Source organism: Solenopsis invicta, chromosome 8 (genome assembly GCF_016802725.1).
Source record: "Solenopsis invicta isolate M01_SB chromosome 8, UNIL_Sinv_3.0, whole genome shotgun sequence".
In the NCBI taxonomy this organism is placed as follows: domain Eukaryota; kingdom Metazoa; phylum Arthropoda; class Insecta; order Hymenoptera; family Formicidae; genus Solenopsis; species Solenopsis invicta.
The window spans coordinates 18,585,036-18,612,909 of NC_052671.1; the positions used below are offsets into that span (position 1 = coordinate 18,585,036).

Sequence of the window (27,874 nt, forward strand, 5' to 3'; positions counted from 1 at the left end):
TCACGACTGTACACTGATGGGTCTAAGGCCGGTATTCATAGTCGAGTCACAGTATAACCAGTAGCGGCACTTCATGTCGGTCCTTTTGATGTTGGTGTCCAATATCACGTGACATGAAGCCATGTTCTTGGTAGTAGCAACGCGCAAATCTTTAAATTGTGGAAAAGAAACGCAATAATAAAACAAAATATTTTATTACGCAAATAATCGTATTGTAATAAATAAATTTTTAAATGCAACATTAAAATAGTTTAAATAATTGTACAAAAATAAATAAAAAACATTTAAGTAGCAATATTGAGTACGTTATTATATTTATAGTAATTTAATAAAATAAATAATACATATTTATCATTTTTATTTTATTTAATAATAAACAATTGAAATTAATGTACAATTAGATTACAAATTATGCATAAGACGTCGATTTACAGCATAAATTCTTGATCAATGATTCATATTCTCTTATAAAATAAAAATACACAATTCTTTTATATTTTACACTCTATATGGATATAAATTAATCATTCTAAAAATATATAATTTATAAAAATGTACAATTTCTAAAAGATATACAATTTTAACTTTATGCTAAATACAATTTATAATGTAGTAATGTAAAAGGCTAAAAAAACGAACGTAATTAGAGTTATTTGTGAATTATTTTGAGACTTAATTTAATTTTACTTCAACTTAATTGTTTAATATTGTTATGTATTTGAATATTTATTATTGACGGCTGAGGAAGATTAAATACGCCAAAACGTTACATCTTTATATTTAATACGGAATAAATTAATTATATTAATTATATTAAGATCTAATTATGCGCTCGTTTTTTAGCCTTTTACAATTACTATTTAAGAATATATGAGCTGATAGTTAATAGTTTTTATAATTTACAATTTATTATAAAATATAATAATTTATTTCTATGTTATTATTGTTATTTTATGTAAAATATTTAGTTCACATGGAAAATTAATATATTTCTGTTTTGTTAATATCAACAATTCAAAGAGTAGCACTCGATTGCTCACGTTGCTAATAGGCTTATTTAATATAAAATTTGTTGATTGGCTGTTTCAAAAGAAAACTTCTATGCACCCATCGTTGTAGATTAATTACAACGTCATTGTCAATTGGAACGCTCTCAAATAAGAATAATTTTGTTGATAATTATGCGCTGAATATTTTGGCAGGATTTAGTTACCTAAAAATACAAAACAATATTAATTGCAAGACAAAAGGTTTCTAATAATAAACGACATCAATTATAAGACAAAATATTTTTATTAATATTTTAAACAAATTATTTACATTCTATGTAATGAAACAATACATAAACTATGCTTTTCTTCATTTTAAACGTATAAAATAATATTGATCAATAAATGTAACTCAATATAATTTTTTAATATAATTTTTTAATATTAAAATAATATTGATCAATAAATGTAACCCAATACTTATAATTTTTACAATATAATCTTTTATAATAAATAATAAAACGAAAAAATCAAACTGAAAAGTCAAACTGAAAAATAAAAACTTAGAATAACATTCAAAACAAAAAATTAAGTGTGATTCAAAATTATAATCTTTTTGTTTTTCTGTTGTGTTTTAAAATTTCTGTTTGCAAATATTAAAGTAAAATAGAGACGAACTCTGGCATACAATTTTAAAAAATATTTTTTTGGAAAGTCTTTACATGGGTGAGGACAAATTACTGTTTTTAATAAAGTAATCATAGTAACAAAAACGGATTCATTTAAAATAAGCGTATTTAAATGATTAAAAAAAATATTATCTAAATTTTTTATGTAAGTTACAAATATTTGGTTTGGAACACATAATCCGCCATACATATTTTTTTCAGTAGATTTTGTTGCTCTAAATAATGTACAATATCTGTTATTATTAAAATTATCAATGTCTTTAGTAAAATTTTCACATGTATCACAGGAATGTTGTTTTAAACTTTTTGACATAAGATAACCGCAAATATAATAAAATGCATTTTCCTCAACTATGTCCTTTTGTCGATAATCATGGTCATCAATTTCAACAGGTACTACTTTTTGCAATGATGTATTTTGCATAAACATTTCATCTCTAATCTCGTTTATTCTAGTCATCATATCTGTTTCCGAATCTTCAACAACTAAAGTACAATTTCCTGTTTGAATTGAACAATGATTAGAAGCAAATGATTTTTTAAAAGAATAATAAAATTGCACTGGAGTTGGATTAAATGCATTGCCTGATAAATTTCTAATATTTCCAAATGTATGTTCGACCATATCTTGATTAATACGCCTCATTAATAAAAATTGAAAGCGTGAATTAATTTTTTTTAAATATTCCCACATTTGATTTAAGCTATTTATGTTTTGATTCCAGCATTTAAACACATTAACTTTGTTTGTAATATCTTTGCCATTTTTTGTAAAAACTGTAAGACTGCTGAAATATGTTTGTAATGATTTTAAAAATTCCAATTGTTCTTCTGAAGCTGTAAATGCGTTTCTGCTTGGTTTCTTTCCTTTAACGGATGATGAATTAAAAATATCAAATGCAGCATCTAATTTTTCAACAAATTCTGATGTATCTTTAGCAGATGTCGGCAAACGTCCAAATGAGATCATAGTATTAATAGCAGAAGCTACAGAAAAACTTAAAATTTGAGCTGCATATTTTACTTTCATTCGTTGAAAATTATTGAGATGAATGTGTGTGTCCTGATTTAATTTAGGTAATAATTTATTAAAATTCTTTTTATCAACTTCATATAAATTTTCAATGTGTTGCCACGAAAAAATTTTATCTCCTGATTTAATTATATTATTCAATAAATTATTTCTAGCTGCTTTTATAAGATGTGGTGGATCAAAAAAGTAAAATATTTTTTGCCCATTAACAGTATAGTTTAGTTGTGGTCGAGTCTCAAGTCAGCACTTAAGACCGTCTTGGCGAAGATCGTCTTATTCGAATAAGATCGTCTCAATGGTAATACATTTCATAGTCATGACTTAAGGCGAGCTTGGCGAAGAAGTTCTTGCTCAAGTTGTGCTTATTTGATATAAGATCGTCTTCGCGAAGCAATGCTCAAGCTAATGCTTATTTATGAATCGGCTGTTTCCGTGATATTTCCTATGAATCCTCCAATGAGAACATTGCATACATTGAACTAAACGGATCAGACCAAATATTCCATTGAATCTGTTAAACTATAAAATCAGCGAACTCAAGTATTATACCTATATAAATCTTATAACCTCAACAATAGACTCGAGAATTTCGAGTCAATTAGTGTAATATGATTAATTTAAACTTTATTAGATTACATTAATTGTAAACAATTAAAATAATCGATAATCGAAAAATTTTATTTATTTAATGAAAAAAAAAAACAGCAAAATATCTCAAAAAATTCTACAATGCGGGATCATATAAATTAAAAGTAATGAAGCATAAAATTTTTAAAAAATATGATTAAAAATAGGGAGAATGTTATAAAATATAAGATTATTTATTAAAGTTGTGTTTTGTGATTATATATCGAATAATATATCCCAATCAGGGCACGTATTACGCATTTGTTCGGAATTGATTCCGATCGGAATTATTCCGTTTCTCACTAAATTTCTATTGTGTTTTCTAGGGAAAACGGAATAATTCCAATCGGAATTGATTCCGAACAAATGCATAATACGTGCCAAGGAACACAATATTTTTTAAATGCTTTTTTAATATTTATTCAATATTAATTATTTATTGTACAATTCATTATAACAATAATATTTATTAAAAACTTTATAAATATTTATTTAACATTAATTAAATATTTAAAATAATGATTTAAAAAAGTATTAATTTAATATTTATATAACGTTTATTTAACATTTACATTTTATTAATTACTCATTTAAAATAATGATTTGGAAAAATGTTTATTTAATGTTTATTTAACATTTATTTAATATTTATATTACATTAATAATTTATTTGCAATAATGATTTAAAAAACCATTACTTTAACATTTTTTTGTAAATTAATTAAATATTTATTTTACTTTAATTTTATATTTAAAACTATAATTTTAAAAACGTTAATTTAACATTTATTTAACTTTAATTTAATTTTTATTTTACATTAATTTTTTATTTAAACCAATAATTTCAAAAACATTAATTTAATGTTCATTTAACATTAATTTAATATTTATTTTACATTAAATTTTATTTGAAACAATACTTTCATAAACATTAATTTAACATTAATTGCATATTTATTTTATATTTATTTAATATTTACTTAATATCCATTAATGTTTAATTCAAATATTATTTAATACTGATAGATATAATATTTATCGTCTCGGTAAATCAATAACATGTAGTTATCCGCTGCCAAAATTGCGTTTCCGCGGAGATTTTTAATATATTTAACATTTTTAATATATTTTTTTCTACCAAACATTATTGATTATATTATTATATTTATATAATTGTAAATCACTCTTATATTTTAAATACCATAGTAAAAATTATAATTATAAATTTTAACAATTATTTTATGCAATTTTTGCACAGATCAAAGAACTGCATAAAGAGCATGTTAATGTATATATAAGTTTAAAAAAAAACTAAAAATATTTTTTATATTTTTTACCAATACTAGTCATGTTTTTACAAGAATAAAGGAATTAAAAATCTACAATTAACTAGTCTTTGCTGTCATTTTTTTAAATTTAAGTATTTCAACTCCAGCAAACATTAATTTGAGGTTAGAATAGTACTCTACAGCTTTGCTTAAGTCTACTTCGACCACGACTTGGCGAAGATCGTTTTATTTGACTGTATATACGTCATACAAGACGTCTTATTACGACTATGAATTCATGACTAATAAGATAGTCTTAAGTCTGGTCTTATTTTGAATAAGATCTGTCTGTGAATCATATCGAGACCAAACAAGACGTTTCCAAACAAGATCATCTGGGACAAGTCTTAACTTGAGATTTTATTCAAGCATTTGCTTGATTCATGACTATGAATCTAAAGGGCAACTTAAGACCGTACTTAAGACGATCTTGAAAATAAGTCACGACTATGAATACGGGCCTAAGTCTCTGAACTCAGTAGTCACGGATGTGAGCATAGTTTTTGAAGATCAAGAGAAAGGGTTCTATGCGAGTATTCCTAAAAAGTGTTCAATTTTTACGGCGGAAGCGTTCGCCATAAAGACTGCGTTAGAATTAGCATTTAAAAAAAGAGATAGTTATAATAATTTTGTTATTGCTACGGATAGCAAATCAGCGTTGCAAGCTATATGTTTTAAAAAATTGTACACTTATCAAAATAAGTATGTATTAGAAATTAAGAAATGGTATTGTAAATTTAAAAAGTCAAACAAAAACATAATATTTGTGTGGATCCCATCTCAAGGAATATTCGGTATTGAATTGGCAGATCATTTGGCAAAGTGTGGTGCGAAAGAAGCGGCAGACGAGAAGATTGAGGTACCAGTTTACGATTTAAGAACTGAGACGATCGAACAGGCATGGAGAAGCAGTGTTGCCAGATCTAGCTTAGCGGTAGATATACCGTTATTTAGCTTCAAATACCGTTCTACTACCGCTCTACCGTTTTTAAATCACTCGCTACCGCTTTATAAAAATCAATCACAGAATCGATCACGTGACCCCAGTTGGCGATTTTCTTTTCTACATTGCGTTCGAAAATTCTACTCGTCGGGTAAAGTAATTTTGAGTGACCAATCAGGATATAAAAATCTTGAGATTTCTTAAGATTTCTTCATCCTGATTGGTCACTCAAAGTTACTCTACCCGACGAGTAGAATTTCCAAACGCAGCCCTAAAGGTTCTCATACAGACTCTACGAATAGGATTTACGAACGCAAACATGATGTGTGTTGTGTTGAGCCGCGAAGGAAAACAGCGGAACGGACCAAAATATTCAAAATTAATAAATGAGAATGAAACAAAAGTAATGTGAACATGTGAAACATGTGTAAATAGTTTTCCGCCAACCCATGCTAACGTTACGATATGCCTAATCAAAATTAATGTGAAAATTGTGTTTATATGGTCCTCAATTTCGATAAATTACCTAAAATTGTGAAATAAAACGTCAAGGAATCCAAGATGAATAGGTAAGATATAATGTATGCATCCCAGCAAACACAGAAAATGATACCCTGATAGCCATCTGTCTGTGCTGTTGCTGTAATGTTGCCAAAAACAAAGGGCATTAGTTTTCAACAAATTTAGAAGGTGTGTGCCTCATTTGCCTTTGGTTTGACATCATATGAATTCAGCACGTTTTGCTGCCAATATGCTGCGTGTTTGCTGTCAACGGTTAATCGCTATACATAAAGAGCAACATGAAAGCAAGTTGACAACAACATGTGCTGAGTCATAAATTTCAGCAAAAATTTAACAACATTTAACATTTCCAAAACGGTTAAATATATGTTTTGTACTCTTTTTTTTCAAATATATAAAAAATAAATAAGTTAATTCTTCTTTCTGCTAAATTGTCATCACTCTGCCAAAAATGTGCGATAAAACCGATTAAAAAAAAGTAATCCGAATCGATCGAGATTTCTACACTAAAAGTACGGTATTAAGACCGATTGAAAATAAGATCGGAATCCAGATAGATTTATTAAAACAGAATACATTAATGTAAACGTGATAAATGTTTAGTTTATAAAAAAGTATTTCTTATATCCTTTTCGTTAAAAAGAATTAAATTTAAATTAAACATTTAATTTATGTTATACAAGATTAAATAACAATACAAATTGTTATTTACATATAAAAATATAAAATTTTATGTGGATCAATGTTCCACACACACGTCACGTTTCAAAAGAATGAGAGCGAGTATTCGTCTCGAGTTTACAACAAGCAAGTCCTAAAAGCTTACGGAAGTATGAGCTGGGGTGTCCGCCGCGATGGCATCTAGATATAACGCCTGTGGCCGCACTCGACTCACGAGAAAATTTCCCGCGACGTGGCCGCCTAGCGGTGACGCCAGCACTCACTTGTTAAATCCATTTCAATCCGATCTGATAGCCAAGTAAATAATTAATTTACTCTTGTTTATTTATTACATTACACACGCTCGCGCAAATACACAATTACATACGCACACGCGCGCACACACACACAAATCATTTTCGACATTTTATTTGACTACAAGACAATAATTAATATATTTAATGTTTTTAACAAATACACGACAAAAGCACAGCATCATTATCTTTTTTTATTATTGTCACGTTGCTCTTATATTGTTGAAAATGATTGATAAACAAAATGTTTTCCACGAATTTCCAGAAGTCATTTTGTTGGCAACAGAATAAGCAACAGTTGCTCTCCGTTTGCTTTGAATCTGCTGACATAAAATATCTCAAATCTGCTCTCATGTTGTTGAATATGTAAGACTATGCGTTACGTTTTCAACAAATACACAGCAACTAGCCGAAAATTTATGCTCAGCATTAAGTTGCCTGATTTTGCAAAACATGCATGGCTATCAGGGTAGTTACATAACTTGTGTGTGTCACGTTATATAACGAATTTTTACTTTCTAACAATATTATAGTTATGTAAAATTGAATTGTTGATATTACAACACCATACAATACAACTACTCATAACAGTTATATAACTGCTATTTATTAAGTTTATATAACAAACATTTTATTTTAGTAATATAATTTTTATAAAACTGAATTATTAATACGACTCCTGTATAACAAATATGATGCAACTGTTATGTAACTATTATTTTTCTTATGAGTGAGAAATTACAACTAACATGAACATTACATGTAACGCACATGTTATATTGCGTGTTACTTCCAATTTTATTCTATTAACATTGCTGTTATGCAACTGTGTTTGCTGGGATGTATCCCAAAATTAGGTTAAAGTTTACATGATTTGATTCATCTAGAAGTTACCATTAGTTTACTATTTTAATGTTTCTTACTTTATTGTAGAGAATGAATATGAGATTGATGAGTCAAGCAATGAATCAACTGTAACAAGGTGTAAACAGGCTAACAAGAGAAAGTACATACAAAAATACAATTTGAAGTGGGAAGTCGAATATAAAGAATGGTTGGGTCCTAATAAAAACAATGTACATGAAGCTATTTGTCGAATATGCAATAAAAGCATTAATATAGCTGCTGGAAAGGATCAACTCAAACGACACCAAGCTAGAACTAGTCACATTAAAAATGCCATCTTAAACATCAACCATTAATGACTTCATTACCTAACGTTCATAATTTTAATAATTTAGAGCTTTCAATCAAAAAGGCTGACTTGTATTTGACTGCTTTTGTAGCTGAACATAACGTGCTATTTAGAATAATGGAACACATGCCTCAACTGATAAAGAAAATACGTATTGATTCTAAAATAGCAAAAGTATAGCGTGTAGCAGAACTAAAATAACTGCTATAGTGCGAAATGTTATCAGGCAGTACAATTTGGAAGAAATATGTGGAATTTTAAATACCCCTGATAACCATGCATGTTTTGCAAAATCAGGCAACTTAATGCTGAGCATGAATTTTCGATTAGTTGCTGTGTATTTGCTGAAAACGTAACGCATAGTCCTACATATTCAACAACATGAGAGCAGATTTGAGACATTTTATGTCAGCAAATTCAAAGCAAACGGAGAGCAACTGTTGCTTATTCTGTTGCGAACAAAATGACTTCTATGTATGGAAAACATTTTGCTTTATCAATCATTTTCAACAGGACTGTCCCGATTGCGCACATAAACTATCGGACACAAGAGCATTTTCCAATCGGACACGGACCCGATCGGACACGGACCCTATTGCACACGAATCCGATCGGACACGGACCCGATCGGACACAGACCCGATCGGACACACATTGTTTCAATCAGACACGGAACCGATTGCACACGGACTCGATTGCCCACAGACCCAATTGCTCACCGACCCGATTGCGCACGGACCCGATTGCGCATGGACTCGATTGCACATCTGATTGCGGATCTGATTCTACACAAAAAAAATTATTTTAAGAACAGAAATGTCGTCTGACAAAAATACAGTTAAGAGCTATTTTGATCTTTCTTTCATCTTCGAAGGCGTATGTCACATTATTCAGCAAAAATGTATGCCGCTCAAACAGAACTGTCATTAAGTCATTGTTGTAATGGCTTTCCTGTCAATGCAATGTGTAGTTTCAAACAATTAACGTTTGAAACATGTATTTCATAATAAAATGAATGTATTAATCCGTTTATATTTTAAATAAATTATAGTGCATTATGTAAATAACAACGAATATATTTTTTAATAATACTTTTTACGATTTATTTTGTTTTGTTATTACAAATTAAGTTGTTTAAAATCATATAAAAGTTTCAATTTTTCTATGTAAAAATTTATATACTTTAAATATTCAGGATAATGTGTGCAAAGCTTCATTATCCTGAATATTTAATTAATTCTGAACTTACTTTCGTCGTAAGAGATAAAAATATTTCGTTTATTAACAGAACAGCTTATATTCGCACTAAAGCGTCACATGAATAATCTTGGATACTCAAAGTACATACACTAAAAAATTTTATATTTACATTACTTCTTAACTGTATTTTCATCAAACGACATTTCTGTTCTTAAAATAATTTTTCTTTGTGTAGAATCGAATCCGTATGCAATCGAGTCCGTGCGCAATTGGGTCTTGCGCAATCGGGTCGGTGAGCAATCGGGTCGGTGAGCAATAGGGTCGGTGGGCGATCGGGTCAGTGGGCGATCGGGTCAGTGCGCAATCGGGTCGTGCGCAATCGGGTCGTGTGCAATCGGGTCTGTGTGCAATCGGGTCTGTGTGCAATCGAGTCCGTGTGCAATCGGGTTTGTGGGCAATTGGATCCATATGCAATCGGGTCTGTGGGCAATCGAGTCTGTGCGCAATCGATTCCGTGTCTGATTGAAACAATGTGTGTCCGATCATTACTATGTCCGATCGGGTCTGTATCTGATCGGGTCCGTGTCCGATCGGATCCGTGTGCAATAGGGTCCGTGTCCGATCGGGTCCGTGTCCGATTGGGAAATGCTCTTGTGTCCAATAGTTTATGTGCGCAATCGGGCCTCACTCTTTTCAACAACATAAAAGCAACGTGACGATAATAAAAAAAAAGATAATGATGCTGTGCTTTTGTCGTGTATTTTTTAAAAACATTAAATATATTAATTATTGTCTTGTAGCCAAATAAAATGTCGAAAATGATTTGTGTGTGTGTGCGCGCGTGTACGTATGTGATTGTGTGTTTACGCAAGCGTGTGTAATGTAATAAATAAACAGGAGTAAATTAATTATTGACTTGGCTATCAGATCGGATTGAAATGGATTTAACAAGTGAGTGCTGGCGTCACCGCTAGGCGGCCACGCCGCGGGAGATTTTCTCGTAAGTCGAGTGCGGCCACAGGCATTATGTCTAGGTGCCACCGCGGCGGACACCCCAGCTCATACTTCCGTAAGCTTTTAGGACTTGCTTGTTGTAAGCTCGAGACAAATACTCACTCTCATTCTTTTCAAACATGACGTATGTGTAGAACATTGGTCCACATAAAATTTTATATTTTTATATGTAAATAACAATTTGTATTGTTATTTAATCTTGTACATAAATTAAATGTTTAATTTAAATTTAATTCTTTTTAACGAAAAGGATACAAGAAATACTTTTTTGTAAACTAAACATTTATTACGTTTACATTAATGTATTCTGTTTTAATAAATCTATCTGGATTCCGATCTTATTTTCAATCGGTCTTAATACCGTATTTTTGGTGTAGAAATCTCGATCGATTCGGATTACTTTTTTTTAATCGGTTTTATCGCACATTTTTGGCAGGGTGGTGACAATTTAGCAGAAAGAAGAATTAACTTAATTATTTTTTATATACTAAAAAAAAAGTACATAACATATATTTAACCGTTTTCGACATGTTATTGAATTTTTGCTGAAATTTATGACTTAGCACATGTTATTGGCAACTTGCTCTTATGTTGCTCTTTATGTATAGCGATAAACCGTTGATAGCAAATACGCAACATATTGGCAGCAAAACGTGCTGAATTCATATGATGTCAAACCAAAAACAAATGAGACACACACCTTGTTCTAAATTTGCTGAAAACTAATACCCTTTGTTTTCTTCAACATTACAACAACAACACAGACAGGTGGCTATCAGGGACGTTAAACTTTCATTGATCGTAGATGAATCGACAGATCGTGGATGTATGAAACATTTATGTATGGTAACAAGATTTTTTGAGATAAATGCAGAGTTGTTTTAGGTAATGATTAATTAATAACTTAAGAAGTGATTAAAAAATGATTTTTTCAAAGTAATAGACTGTTTTTGGAGTTTAATATCTTTAAAAGACGCAATGGCCGAGGACTTATATAACAAGGTTACAACATTCTTCAATTTAAATAAAATATCATATAAGACTAATTTAATTGATTTTGCTTCCGATAGAGCAAATGTAATAGTAAGTACTAAAAATTCTTTTTCAAGTAGATTGATCTCAGATATTCCAAATATATTTTTGATGAAATGCATTTGTCATAGTTTTCACTTGTGTGCGTCAAATGCTTGCACTATGTTACCTAGTGCTATTAAAGAATTAACTAGAGATATATATAACTATTTTGAGAACAGCCCGAACGCGTCAAAACTTTTAAAGAGTTTCAAAAATTTACAAATGTAAAAATCCATAAAATTCTTTATCTCAAACAAGATGGTTGTCTGTTGAGTCGGTAGTGATGCGAATTCTCGAACAATATGAGGCTCTCAAACTTTTTTTTATCAATTCATCTAGCAGTGATCGAACTGTGACTGCTGAAAATATTTTACAGAAACTTCAAAATCCGTTGACAAAAATGTTTCTTATGTTTCTAGAGTTCGTTCTTCCTCTTTTTAACAACTTAAACCAAGAATTACAAAGTGCCACTCCGCAGATTCATAATTTGCTTTAAAAAATGTACACAGTTTATAAAACCTTATTGGAGTGCTTTATTAAAAGAACTGTAATGCAACAAATGTCCATTTCTTCAATAAATATTAACGATCCACAAAATTATCTATCATTAGAAGAAATATACATGCCCATACAACACAGCTCAGATAGCACAAAATATTTATAAAATATTTACTAAATATTTATAATATTTATTTTAATATTTTATAAACATTTATCAAAACATTTAATAAATGTTTTTATGGCCGTAGATTGGACTGATCATAAATATTTATCATAAATGTTTTAAAAATATTTATAATTTATGATAATTATTTGAAAATGTTCAAAATATCCGCATAAATATTATATTATACCACATAATCCCAATGAGTAAAACAATATTTCTATATTTTAAAAAACAATTTTCGCAAAAAAATTTTTTTCTTAGGAATTTTTTTCGGAAATTCCGAAGCAGTCATCCATCCAAGTTGCGACCAATATTTTAGAAAATATTTTAACAATATTTTTGATAAAGTTTTTTATAATCTTTTTCCGTCATATATATAAAATATGTATAAAATATTTCTATAATATTTATAAAAAATATTTATGATATATATTTATTAATATTTATCGTAAATATTGTGTGCTATTTGGGAGAAAATTCCAGCAACATTGCAGCAACGTTGCAATGTTGCAGATTGCAATGCAATATTTCGGAGACATTGCAGAAACATAAATTAACAATATACCTACAACATCGCATGGCATATGCCAGTAATATTCCGGAAACATTGCAATATCATAATTTTTTAATAAAGTAGTGGCAATAAAGAGCCAAAGCAGAATATTCGTGTATAATAATATATTAATTTAACTCATCCATAATTATTTATCCGCATTTAGCAAACTAAGATCGGGCGACGTTATTAAATTTTTCGCTGAATCTCTAGATTCCCTAACAGTATAACCGTCCATATATCGATTGTAAGTCGACTCATCCAAGTCAGGCTTTCAAAGTTAACTGCAAATCGACTTTGCAGAGACGTCTACAGACATCCTTTAAATGTTGACTCTAAAACGTATGCAGCCCCGTGGTGCTGTGTGAATCATAGTATTGTTAAGAAACATAAATATTTATATCAATAGATGAAATAGGTCCATATATGAAGAAACTTCGATCTACAGCCCAATGAACAAACAATATTTTTTAATTGTTTTTTTAATAAAAATTTTTTCATATTTAATTTAATTATTGTATTATATTAATATATATTTTCTAATTGCATCTTATTTAAACAAATAACAGAAAAGTTATTCCAGATGCTATTCTGCATTTGCAAAATTAGTAAAAAAAACTATAATTTTATATTTGGTTATATAAATATTGTGCTTTAATTATACATATTTCATTTTTTTCGATAACGTATATTGACCTGATCTACCACCCTGCCTGCACCGGACGTAACAGAGACGTGCTGTTTTGATTACAAAGTCGCAGAAAATATGATACGTCTTGTGCACGTCGCTGCGACGTAACTAAATAATTTGAATGTTTTAATTAGTTAGCTGTTTGTTGAATTTTCTTTTGTATTATGACTTATATTTTAAAAATAAATAACATTTCACTTTTTAAAAATGATGTTTTTCATTTAATGTAATTAAATTTAACACGTAATTGTGAAAACGTTATGTAGAGTAATGTACAGTTGGGAAATACTATCGCGGTATCCGGTTATCCGGTAAAAATCACTATCCGATGCATCTCTCATAATAATTTCCTTAACCATGCAATTGTAGTCACAAATACTTTTTTCTCTGCGTATAGTAGTACACGAAACCGTCACTAGATGGCTGTTATGGCGTTTTCTCATAAGAAAGAAAACACGTAAATGGTATAAAAGGCGGAGCATTATAAGATTTTTCACCGATGTTCTATTAGAGTAGAATAATTTTTCTGAGGAATTTCCTTGAAAATAAAATCAAGTGAAAGATGTTTTAATATACTATATGATTAAAACTAACCTTTTTAAACTTCCAATATTTGGAACCATAAACATAATAGATGTAATTATACATAAAAAGTAGAATATTATAATTCAGAATTACTATAATTTATAGATCGCACCTAACCTAACCTAACCACTATAAATTACAGTTGAATTATGGTAATTGCAATCATTCTCTTCTTTCAGTGTAAAACTATTATACATTTTATCTAGCAAGTATTTTACGTACATAATGCAGTAAAAACCAATCTTAATTTTTCAAAATTGGTCGATAATTTTCAGGTCACAATCAGTGCATAAGTCACAAAATACACGTCATTACAACGTCGTTGTCACCAGAAATGGGGATGTTAGTTACGTCCCAGCGACGTCTCAATTACGTTTCGAACACCAGTTGAGACGTCGCTGAGACGTAACATGCAACGAGTTAGCACGTCACAGCGACGTGCTTGTTACGTTTGGTGCAGGCAGGGCAGTTATATACACATATCAGCATAAAGTGTTAGTCATCATGAAGGATCAGTTCGGCAGCGATCACGGAGGTCAAACAACGTTCACCGGAGTCGCGACTTGGATGGGTGACCGCTTAGAAATTTCCGAAAAAATATTCCCGAGATTTTATTTTTGCGAAAAATGTTTTTTAAAATGTTACACAAATATTGTTTTGTTCATTGGAATTATGTGATGTAATAATATTTATGCTAATATTTTGAAAAAATGGAATGTTTCAATGCAATATTTCAAAAAGCGGACATCTTAATGTTGCTGCAATCTTCCAGCAATGTTGCAGCAATGTTTCGCAATCAAAATACAATATTACAATGTTTCAATGAAATCATTCTGCAATGTTCCTGCAATCTCTCTGTGCTGTATGGGTGGGAGCTAAAATACTTGCAGTTTTACATAATAAATATTTTGACAATCAACAGCTACGTTTTGCGAACAAAATGTTTAAGTTTCTACGTGGAAGGCACAAGACAAATACGAAAACGTTTTGATAACATTGTCTTAAAATCATTAGAAGTACTAGATCCTGAAATTGTAAGAAGTGGTTCTGTACATACCATCTATAATGAATTTATGTAACGCGTTTCCAAACTTGATATCGTATTTGAAGAAAAACTTCAAACGATTGATAACGAGTGGCGGCTTTTACGCAATACAAATATTTCTTATGAAAAATATTCTACCGTAGAAGAGTTCTGGAGTTACATTTCGAAGTTAAAATATTCTGATGAACATCTTATGTTCGGTACATTAGGGCCATTTATAATGCTTTACTTACTTTGTCTTCCTCACTCATCGGCTAATGTTGAAAGAATTTTCTCACAAATAAACTTAATGAAAACTCAACAAAAAAACAAACTTTGCACAAAGTCAATTATAGGTTTGTTACATACAAAAACTTATTTAAAAATAAGGAATGTTTTAATTTAAACATTGAAAAGAATATTCTGAAACGAATTAATAATGAAATGTACAAACCTATTGGTGACAAAACTGATCTTGATGAACTGAGCAACTAATTAATAGAAGATTAATTGTCAAAAATTCTTAACAAAAACTTATTTTTTGTTTCTGTCTATTGAGTTCATAAAATATAAGAATTTATTTTTTGTTTTATAGATTGTAAAGTCTTGTAATTGTAAAGTTTCTCCATGATGCTAGAAATCGGTCCAAGATTTCGTACAGAGAGAGAATTGACCACAGAGAGAATCAATCACATTAATTAGTTGACCGAATTGTTTAAATGCGATTAATCAATTTTCTATCCGAGATCTCGGACTAATTTCTAATATTGTGGACACAAGGCTCAAGATTTTATTTCTTGTTTTTGTCAATTTGTAGACTATAAAAATTTTTGCTTGTTTTTATTAATTTGTAGATTATAAGATTTTATTTCTTATTTTATTTACAAAAAAGGAAAGATTTAATAAAAGTTTTATAAAGATATAAACAGTTTTTTTTAGTTTTGAAGAAATAGAATGCAATTTTTGTCAAAAAAGACAAAAAAACGGTTTAAAAAAATTTTTTATTTGCAGCACTATTTTCTTCAATGATAATTTCTATTAGAGTAAGAATACAGAAGTCTGGTCAACTTGGTTAAAAAGATCTTTTTATTGGATCAAAGTCAGACTCTCAAAATGATGGATACTAATTTGTATGTGAGAGAGAAAAGGAGAGAGAGAGAGAGAGAGCGTTTTCACTTTGTATGATGATTCGCTATTTTAATAGAGGGGTCTGATTCTGGCCCAATGAAGAGATTTATGCATTGGATGACTCTGTGGATTTTACTAGAGTCCCTAGAAGTAGAGAGTCTGGACATCTCCGCCCAAAATGTCAGCGATGAATACGTCCGTGTATAGATACGTGTTTGTTTTCTGTTCCTGAACTCCCTGAATTAGTGTGCACTTAAAGTGAAATAGATATATATTTGAAAGTTAGTGAAAACAAGAAGGAACGTTCCAGTGCAGTCTAGCAGGAACAGAAAACAAAACGATAGATGCGCGCATATGCGCGCCTAGATTTTACTAAAGTCACTAGATTTATAAAGTACTGCAATCATTCCGCCATTTTGGCTCCAACATGCGGCACATTTAAAACGTGCATATGTGTATAAATGTATTTAAATAAGAAAGAAAATTATAAATTATATAAATTAATTTTATTTACAATGGTTTTTATTTACATATGATTTTATTGCAACGCTTTTATTGCTATATGTGTTCAATATGCGTTAATATTATATATGCGTATTCTATATGCGTTAATATTAATATACTTCTTTTTTAAAGTAAAATGAATGCGTGTTATAATAAATGCTTTGATAAGTTTAAAAACAATATTGTGGCATGATGGCACAAAGTCTGTACAATAATTATTTAAAAACATTTCATTAAAGTCTAAAGGTTTTAATTTATTCGAAACTAGGCATGTTTTTAAACATTTAATATCGTTTTATTTCTGAGAGTACAACAATAACACAACAGATCTAATGCATCTCACGGTGTCTCGCAGTAAATAATTGCACTTAATGTGTAGATACATACATTATGAAAGTGTGCACTCTTTACACTTACCGACGCCATTTTGGCTCCAAATCCTTATACATTGAGTCTTGGGTGTTTACGATAACTAATCGGATCTCGGATTGGATTGAACAATGGTACTCAACGTAGGTATAGAAAATTTCTCTAGGCTAATCGGATTGACGATTGCTGTCTCAAATGTAATCCGATTGATGACGAAAGCGTGGAGACCGAGAAGCATGCTTGAAAAGTAAGTCTCTTTATTTTTTTAAATAATAACACAAAAAATCAAAGATAAAGTTGAAAATAATGATTTGAATTTAGATTCATTGTAATTTTTTTTGTCTAAACACTGGATTTCGTTTAAATTTTTGTTTGTAAAAATTAATTAATCTATTCTAAAGTTTGTGGTTATATCGGAAACAAATCAAAATTAATAAAACAATTATTAATTGTTAGGTACACATTAAAGCACATAATATTTCAAGCATATCATATAGAATTCCTGTTTATTATAAACTTAGTAAAAATAACTTTGAAATTATTCAACTACATTACACATTAATCAATATTAATTTATATTTTAAAAATCAATAATGTCTCTGAAAATGTTTTTTTTATTCTTTTCCAGATCGTAAATAAACTTCAACTCCAAGAATAAATAAAAATTACTGGAAAATGGATTGACATGAAAAGGACATTATTGAACAATATCAATTTGTGCTAACTTAAAATTTGTAAAATCTGCTATTCTTTGTTAGTTGTTCATTAGAGAGTAATAATATAAGAACGGAATATACATAAATAAAATTTAAATAATTGTATGCATATATGATGCGTATATTCCATTTTTATATTATTACTCTCTAATAAACAACTAATAAAGAAAAGTAGATTTGAAAATTTTGAGATAGCACAAATTGATATTGTTCAATAATGCCCTCTTCATATAAATCCATTTTCCAGTAATTTTTATTTATTCATCGAATTGAAGTTTATTTACGATCTGGAAAAGAATAAAAAGAACATTTTTAGAAACATTATTGATTTTATAAATTAATATTGAATAATGTGTAATGTAGTTGAATAATTTCAATGTTATAATATTTTTATTAAGTTTATAATAAACAGGAATTTTATATGATATGCTTAAAATATTATATGCTTTAATTTGTACCTAACAATTAATAATTGTTTCATTAATTTTGATTTGTTTCCGAAATAACCACAAATTTTAGAATAGATTAATTAATTTTTACAAATAGAAATTTAAACAAAATTTAATGTTTAAACAAAAAATATTACAATAAATCTAAATTCAAATCATTCTTTTTAACTTTATCTTTGATTTTTTGTGTTATTATTTAAAAAAATAAAGAGACTTACTTTTCAAGCATGCTTCTGCGTCTCCACGCTTTCGTCATCAATCGGATCACATTTGAGACAGAGATCGTCAATCCGATTAGCCTAGGGAAATTTTCTATACTTACGTTGAGTACCATTGTTCAATCCAATCCGAGATCCGATTAGTTATCGTAAACACCCCTTATGAATTGCGGTACTGGGTGTATTCCGAAAGTTCTATCGAAAATATCTTTTTTAATAATAAAGTTGGTAACACTGTAACTAACTACGTTGTGTTCCGTAATAAAAGTTGAGTTTGTGATTTTGTTAGCTTGCAAAAACCATCGGAGAAATTAGTTTAATTTCTTGTAATTTAATTATTTATAAAATAATTTTAATGACGTATTATTTATTAAAATAATTCTAATCATGTATTATTAAAATAATAATTACTAACAATTATTTTTATTTCAAAATTAAGCAAAAAATGGATTTCCAAAAATTTCGTGAAGCTAAAAATCGCAAGTTCTGATTAATTTTAAATTATTAATTGTAAGTAAATTAGATTATATCCCTTTGTGTGCACTAATAGTGCCTGATAAAATTTATTCTGTTTAAATAGTTGGAGAACCTACAGTAGCTTATAGCTGGCATGCTTATAAATGTTAGACTTTTATTAAATATTATTATAATATAATTTCATACTTATTTCATACAAAATCAAATAAATGTAAGATTATCAAAAAATAAAATCAATATTGGCAATATAAAAAAATTTATCCTACAAACTTTGCAGTTAATTTTCAGTCTTTGGAAGTTCTTGTGCTCTTCAATTCCTATTTTAAAATCAAAATTATTATCAGTAAATAATATTTTAATCAATAATACATGATTACAATTATTTTATAAATAATTAAAATACAAGAAATTAAACTAACCTCTCTGCTGATCTTTGCAAGCCAAGGGTAATCACAAATTGAACTTACATTACGGAACACAGCGTAGTTAGTTACAACGCTACCAACTTTATAATTAAAAAGACTATTTTTCATAGAATTTTCGGAATACACCCTTATTAATCTAGTGACTTTAGATTTTACCGCTAACAAGGAAACACAGGGAAGTGTCCGCCTCAGATTAAAACGAGTTTTTAATATGTTATAGTACAGATAAAAATAAGGGACACGTATTTTTTTATACGTGCCCATACGCACTTTAAGGGGGTGAAACACCCCTTTGAAGAAAATCGAGTTTTTTCTTTTGAAGCGTGTATCGTCGAAACTATACGAGATAAAGAAAAATGTTCTCAATAAAAGTTGAATGCATGTTTTTTTCGCATAAGATGACAAAAACATTTTGAGGACAGTCCGTGTCTAACATGAAAACGCAGACATTGAGAAAAACATTTACTACAAAATAAAACAACACTACACTAAAGAATAACAACAATTACGGTGTTGTAAGACATTAATTTCTTGTTTAGAAAATAATATGTAATTAATATAAGTTAAACATTTATTTACTGGTCTAAATGATTCGACTAGAATATTTGTTCTCTTCAACATTTTATATAAATGGGAGGGTCCCAGATGCGCACAGACCCAATTGGACACCACCAATTACAGCGGCCGATGCCTAGAGTATTTCCGTTGATTGGGTTAGATTAGATTACGTGATTGGTGGTGTCCGATTGGGTCCGTGCGCATCTGGGACCCTCCCTTATAAATAAGGAGACTTGGATTACAAAAAATTATTACTCACACATTCCATACCTTCACTATCTAACGCCAGCTCATCAACTAACAACAAGAGAACTAACACAAAACTAATTAAAAAATTAGTTAGAAATTTCATCTTTTATACTGCATTTATACAATTCAATTAATGTGTTTATTAAATTCGATTAGTGTAGAAATATGCATAACCACGCTACTGGCGCGTGCGGGTGACACTTTTTTGGACACAGCACGATTGGACACCAACCAATCATCTTGACTTATCTAACCAAACCAACGGAAAAACTCTAGGCATCGGCCGCTGTGAGTGGTGGTGTCCAATCGTGCGGTGTCCAATCGTGCGCACCCCCGCGTGTGCACTTTGGGTTACATACGTAACTCTTGAATCTATACATGTCAATACTGCCGAGACGTAAACATTCTATTTCAAGATAAGAAATGACCCTAAGTGCACACACCAGTAACGTGGTTATACATATTTTTACACTAATGGAATTTAATAAACACTTTAATTGAATTGTATAAATGCAGTATAAAAGATAAAATTTCTAACTAATTTTTTAATTAGTTTTGTGTTAGTTCTCTTGTTGTTAGTTGATGAGCTGGCGTTAGATAGTGAAGGTATAGAATGTGTGAGTAATAATTTTTTGTAATCCAAGTCTCCTTATTTATAAAATGTTGAAGAGAACAAATATTCTAGTCGAATCATGTAGACCAATAAATAAATGTTTAACTTATATTAATTACATATTATTTTCTAAACAAGAAATTAATGTCTTACAACACCGTAATTGTTGTTATTCTTTAGTTTCGTTTTATTTTGTAGTAAATGTTTTTCTCAATGTCTGCGTTTTTATGTTAGACACAGACTGTCCTCGAAATGTTTTTGTCATCTTATGCGAGAAAAACATGCATTCAACTTTCATTGAGAACATTTTTCTTTATCTCTTATAGTTTCAACGATACACGCTTCGAAAAAATAACCCGATTTTCTTCAAAGGGGTGTTTCACCCTTAAAAGTGTATTAGGACACGTGTAAAAAATACGTGTCCCTTATTTTAATCTGTACAACATATTAAAGGCACATCGAAATCGGAGGGAGTCACTTCCGTAGCGCACAAACGCGCGGACGGGTGCGCGTACCGTACGTATAGAGAGGTTTTTAATTATTTTTGGAAAATAGGAATGTTGTATCGTAACTTTATCATATATCGTTGAATTCGTAATAAAATAAGCTTTATTTTGCTTATAAAAAAAATAAAAATTTTGAAAAAAAAATAGGTAAGTGGTAGGGGAAAGTATTAAAAAGAATTAAAAAAAAAATTTTTCCGCTGTTATAAATTACTCTTCGAGCCATTCAACTTTCATTTAAAACATTTTTTTCTATCTTTTATAGTTTCGACGGCATACGCTTCAAAAGAAAAAAACCGATTTTCTTCAAAGGGGTGTTTCACCCCCTTAAAGTGCGTATGGGCACGTATAAAAAAATACGTGTCCCTTATTTTTATCTGTACTACAACATATTAAAAACTCGTTTTAATCTGAGGCGGACACTGCCCTGTGTTTCCTTGTAAATTGCTCCATCTACCGCTATTTTGAAAAAGGATATACCGCTAAAATTTTTAAGGACCTGGCAACACTGTGGAGAAGTACAGTGGAGAAGAACACTCGACTCTTCGAAACAAAAGGATGTTTCTATTACAAAAATTTTTACAATAATGACAAAAAACCCTGGTTTCACAAGAAGGAGGCGGAGAGAAGTTTCATGACCTTTATTAATAGAATTAGAGCAAACCATTATAATTTGAATGCTTCATTAGCTAGAAAGGGATACATTGAAAACAAGAGATGTGAATGTGGAAACGAGACGGAAAACATCGATCACGTGGTGTGACGCTGTAACAGATATGACGAGGAGAGAATGGTAATGGGAAAGATCCTACAGAGAAACGACTTGGAGGGAGTGGAGAGTATCGTTGACTTGATCAGAGGAGAGAATTGGCCTAAAGTCAAAATAAAATACGATTTTATAAAGATGAAGAGAATCATATAGCATCGTGTGACTCGATGCTTTTATGCTTGAGGCTCAAGAGTGAGCAAAGTCACACACACACACTGGCGTCACATAACCTAGTCTCTGCAAAGGAGGTTCAAGACGCAAAATCTTAAAAACCCCCAGCTTTGAGTGCATTTAATTTGATTCCATAGCCGAATACTTTCCAGCAATTGTTCTCTCTGATATTTCATAGTCTCTCGATCTTCTAGATAAACTAAACCCACCTTAGCAGTCATATTCAAATGAGGAATCCGAACGTATCACAAAATTTCGTCCATACATAGGCTGTGTTCCGTTTTTACTGGCAGTACTGAAAATTTATAGTTCACGTCACATATACTATACATTTTCAGTACTGGCAGTTAATATCGGAACACAGCCATACTTGGTCTCTCTTCTCGGAACTCAAGGGTGTCAACTTGTGAAACTTTTTCCCTAGGGCGAAAACGTGAAAAGTAAAAATCTTTACCATTGGAGTTAATGGAGAAATTTTTTACTTTTCACGTTTCCGCCTTAGGGAAAAAGTTTCATGATCGACTCCAAGATAATTACTTGTATTATCTACCCCTATAACCATTTCTGCAACTGCAAAAGTTGGTAATAGATTTTGGTTCGCATATGGTCCGCATACATTGGTATTTCCGGTACTATTAGTAGATTTGTACCAAATATAGACTTTGTTTACACCGAATACTTGATACGCGTAATATTTAGTAGCTTTTTATTTAATTATCTTAATTTCGGTAATAAATTTAATGAATAGTATATTAAACTGGTACAATATGAATCAAGATAATTAATTAAATATAGATATCACGTATACATTTACACGTATTGTCGAAATTAAAACAATTTAATAGAAAGTTACTTGTTAGTATGCGTGTCAAGTGTTCGGTGTAAACTAGGTCATACTACAAACTTGTTGACAGAGTATATGACAAATTAGCGTTGAAAAGCAAGCAAATCTGTTGAAAGTTTTGATGACAAATTTATAACAAATATTAAACAAGTTTGCTATTGCAAAAATGTTAGCAATTTTCACGCAAGAATGCAATATTATCCTTTTGTCAAAATACACGACAGATTGGAAGTTGATAGCAGACAGATCTGTTGTTTATATAATTGTCAAATTGATGGTAGATAGTAAGCAAGTTTGCTATTACAAAAGTGTCAGCATTTATCACACAAGAATGCAACATTAGTTGAGTTCCATAAAGCGCATAATGCGCTTGACATAATCCACCAAAAGTTAAACAAGGATAAAATGTTACATTGCGCACATCATGCTATCTTTACGAAATTCTGCCATTATCCTTTTGTCAAAACAATTATGCAACTAATTTGTTTGTAATAATTATAACAACTATAAGAATTAAGAAAACGTCATATATGTTTCTTTAGTAATTTTTCCCGATGAATCGATTGGTGCAGTTTTCCTCTACAGTCATTTTTAACAATTTGTTTATAACAATTAATTGCAAAATTAACTTTTGCAACGTGATCTTTACGTCAATAATGTTTTATTATGCTTCAATACTACTTTTAATTGTTATTTTTTAACTGATCTGGTCAGGAAAAGATTTTAATTATTTATATAGTTTATATTAAAAATATCTAATTGTAAGACTAAATAATTATAAGGTTAGTGATAGTGTTCGCGCGATATTCAAAACGCAAGTTTCTTTCGGTTCGATTCAGCTTTACTTCAAATATAACTTTTTATTAACGATATCACATGTGTACGATTAGCTCAGTGTTGGCGTATTAGGTTGTTATTCCGAAATCTTAGGTTCGAATCCCGCCGGCGCCGACATGCGTTTTCAAAAATTTATAAAATAATGTGTAATTGTAATAAGTGAATTAAAATGTTATATATAAAACAGTGGATACAGATTAAGCTATAAGAATAATAAAATCTGTTAAAAAAAAAAATTTTTTTGTTGGTCTCGGAAACATTAGATTTGATCTGTATTTGGTGTCATTCTGGTAGAACGTTTGAAAACAGATTTAGTTTGTATTTGGCATTATTTTGTCAACGCATTTGATAACAGATTTGGTTTGTGATGGCGAACTTGTGAACATTATATAAAATTGCATTGTATAAAATTGCATGAATATTGTGAAAATTTTCTGTAATATCATTACAAGCTTACGATAATGTTTAAATATTCGCAATTTTAAACCAAAAAATTATTTTTCTGGTGTTTCGGACTATTTGGGATCATTTCGATCATCTAATAGTTTTACTGGTGGAAAAAAAACAAAACACAACACCAATAATTTTTACTTCTGCCGACTGCATTACTTTTATTGGTAGCAACTAAACTTATTTTCAAACAGAGGACTGATTTTCATGATACAACTAAAATAAGGGATACTGATCGCGTACGATTGGTATTAATATCATGTCAACAATTATGGTTTTTGGGGATTTTAATTGTACCAAACGCGATCAGTATCCCTTATTTTAACTATATCTCGAAAACGAAAAATTAAATCAAAATGACACAAAATCTGTATTCAAGTTAAATGTTGATTCTTATGTCATCACTGAAAAAAAAATTTGATGTCAATAGTACAACTGAAAAACCTAGAAATCATTTTTGACCTTTTTAACTTTTTCTCAAAACTGTGATATAATAGCCAACTTCAAATAAATTCGTATTCAGCGGACGGAAATACATTAAAAATGACTATTTACTACTTTTATAATAAATTTTCGTAAGCCTGCGCTATTACTTTTAAAAGTGTATGATTTATGTCATTTTCCATAAATTTACAATACTAGACAAAATAAATTATACCTTTCAATAAATTGAATTTATGAGTATAACTATTTTTTTTTTTAACAAACAGATTATTAGATACAGAAAAATTAAAGCATTTCAAAGTATTTAAATAAAGAAAATAATAAAAACTAAACATAATTTTTATTATTTTCTTTATTTAAATACTGTACTTTGAAATGTTTTAATTTTCCTGTATCTAATAATCTGTTTGCTTGTTAAAAAAAGTTATAACAATAAATCCAATTTATTGAAAGATGTATAATTTATTTTGTCCAGTACTGTAAATTTATGGAAAACGACACAGAAGCCATCCTTAACTGATAAATGCCTTGTGTAATACATATATAATAAATGTTCATATAACTTTTAATATATGGGACAATATAACTACAATATAAAATATTTTAATGCATTATTTTTTATATTCTTAAATATTATAAATTATAATAATATAATTACATGATACAACAATAATATAATTACATATTACAAATTTTATCCAAATATCGATTTAAGGAACTCTGTTCTGTCTTCTGCATGTGTCTCTGTTTTCCTGTTCATTATCTCATTGTCAGTATCTCTTTGCTTAACTTCAGGTAATTCGAATGTTGTCTCTTCTCCTTGTTTATGTTTCTTATGGAGCTTTTTACTTCTGTCTACGTTATATGAGAAGAAATTAACTTCTCTCTTAGCTTGTGCTATTTCTGTTAGAAGTCTTTGTTTATGAACTGCGCGTTCATAAGCTAAACGTTCATTTAAATGAATCCATTTAAATCTACAGAAAAGAAATAAAATGTAAACAATAAATATCAATATTAAATTAAATATTAACTTAAATTTTAACAATATATATTTCGTTTTACCTAGGCAAATACTTTATATTCCACATAACATCATAGAATCTACTTTTCTTTCTTGTAGATATTTGAGTATTATTTAACGTTTCCGCTACAAATTTTGCCACTTTCTTACTTTCAAACTCTACCCAACCTTCAGTGAAGTGCTTGATTACTTTCTTGGACTTCTTTTTGTTTTTTGCAGATTGTGCCTCTACAAACATTTTGCAATACTTTGAATTATTATATTTACAATCATTAATTTAAAATTGATCTATTTTATAATTTTTAAATAACACTTTCAGATAGGATGAGTATAAGATAAACTTGTTAATTGAAAATAAAAGTAATGAGCAAAAGAAGCATGAAATTTGATCTCACAAGCTTGAAATATCTGTGCCCTGGTGAAAATTTTTTTCATAATCTTTATACAAATTGAAACATTTTTCAAAAATACTCAGAAAATCTATATCTTGACTTGGACTTTTTCATACATGTAAATTTGGAAATATTTTGAGATTTCTCATCCCCAATTTCTAAAAAATACTTTTAACTTTTTTAGATTTTATATTTCATTAAAAGTTATAAAACAAAAAATCTTAGAAATTTTAGGATATTTCATAATTAACTTATATGAAAATTCTAAGAAAAGATGTAGACTCGAGTTTTCCTAAGTATCTCTGAAAAATGTTCCAATTCATATACAAATTCTGAGAAAGTTATACAATTGTACAGATATACTGAAAAATTCTGAAAAAAAATTATATGAAAAATTCTGAGAATTTTCACAAGAGTATAGTTTTAGGTTTTAACATTTATTATTATAAGTATTACTTAGTACAAAGACCTTGCATGGCTCTTTTGCTTAATACTTTTATCTTGTTGTTTTAAAAAATGCCCTTTATATTTATATGAGACTATATGACCATAAAGATAATTTAAAAGTATACAAAGTTAGGTTAGATTATACTGTGAGCAACTTAAGGACTAAGCACAGACTTTTGCATAACCATATGCATAAAGCCTGTTCTACAATAGCATAAACACAAGACTGTAAGATTGTAAGGTGTGGTTTTAAGAGCTCGTAAGCAAATGAAAAATTTTCATTTATGTTACAACCTTACGTCTTGTGTTTACTGCTATTATAGAACAGGCTTAAGGAAATTGAAGCCTGTTCTACAATAGCAGTAAACAGTTGTAACGTAAAAAATGAAAATTTTTTATTCACTTACGAGCTCTTAAAACCACGCCTTACAACTTTATGGTCTTGTGTTTATGCTACTGCAGAACAGGCTCGATTGATCAATTTCCTTATGCATACGCTAATAGACCAATTAATTTCCTTATGCATATGATTATGTAGCTATGCAAGAGCATGTGCTCCTGCTTTACAATGTTACAATAAAAACTAAGACTTACCATTATCGGCCAACTGGAGATACACTCTACCAACTTTCCCATAAGCAGAAAACATCTCCCGAATCATTATGATGTTCATATATTTCGGAATTGTGGATAGATAGATTATTCCTCTCTTAAATTTCTTGCCAAGTTTTTTAACCTCCGTTATCTCTTTTTGAATTTGTAACGATTTAATTTCCTTGTCATGATCTATTGTACGGTTGTCTTCATTGCTGTCACTCATGTTTTCCATAGTAGACTTGAGAGATGCAGGGACGTTGCGACCATAACACAAAAAAAATTTTCAAATATTTCTCAGAACGAAACACGTGTGTGCGTGTGTGTTTTAATATGGTACTTGTCCCTGTCCCTTTAACGAAACACCGTGTAAAGGGCCTCGCACATGAAATGCATAACATAACATAAGCACAACATAAGACTAACGGACCAATGAAAATGTTAGGTAAATCAATATGGCGACTTTATGCTGGATGCTCATTGGCCCATCGGTCTTATGTTGTGCTTATGTTATGTTATGCATTTCCTGGGGGTCAATCATGTAATTTCACGTGAATCTTTTCACGCACAGCGATTATGTATGGATAA

At 29.6% G+C, this 27,874-nt stretch overlaps 1 protein-coding gene across 2 annotated transcripts; it reads right to left on the minus strand.

Annotated features, from left to right (window-relative positions):
* Positions 1-347: 347 nt before the first annotated feature.
* LOC105202963 (activator of basal transcription 1) lies at positions 348-27,717 on the minus strand. Of its 2 annotated transcripts, XM_039452635.1 has the most exons (4): positions 27,287-27,717; positions 25,895-26,081; positions 25,515-25,806; positions 348-1,213 (listed from the first exon to the last, which is right to left on the minus strand). In XM_039452635.1, the coding sequence occupies exons 1-3, from the start codon at positions 27,519-27,521 to the stop codon at positions 25,527-25,529; spliced, it is 702 nt and encodes a 233-aa protein (XP_039308569.1). In that variant the 5' UTR covers positions 27,522-27,717; the 3' UTR covers positions 348-1,213; positions 25,515-25,526. The 2 variants fall into 2 exon arrangements, with proteins under 2 accessions (XP_039308569.1, XP_025997518.1); XM_026141733.2 differs by lacking the exon at positions 348-1,213 and having other exon boundaries at positions 25,432-25,806.
* Positions 27,718-27,874: the final 157 nt, after the last annotated feature.

What these genes read in the sequence shown, in the direction of transcription:
- LOC105202963 (XM_039452635.1), bottom strand. Translation starts at nt 27,521, where the DNA reads ATGGAAAACATGAGTGACAGCAATGAAGACAACCGTACAATAGATCAT. An exon ending in TCTCCAGTTGGCCGATAATG is followed by an intron (nt 26,082 to 27,286) that starts GTAAGTCTTAGT and finishes AAATGTTTGTAG; the next exon opens with AGGCACAATCTGCAAAAAAC. An exon ending in AATATAAAGTATTTGCCTAG is followed by an intron (nt 25,807 to 25,894) that starts GTAAAACGAAAT and finishes TCTTTTCTGTAG; the next exon opens with ATTTAAATGGATTCATTTAA.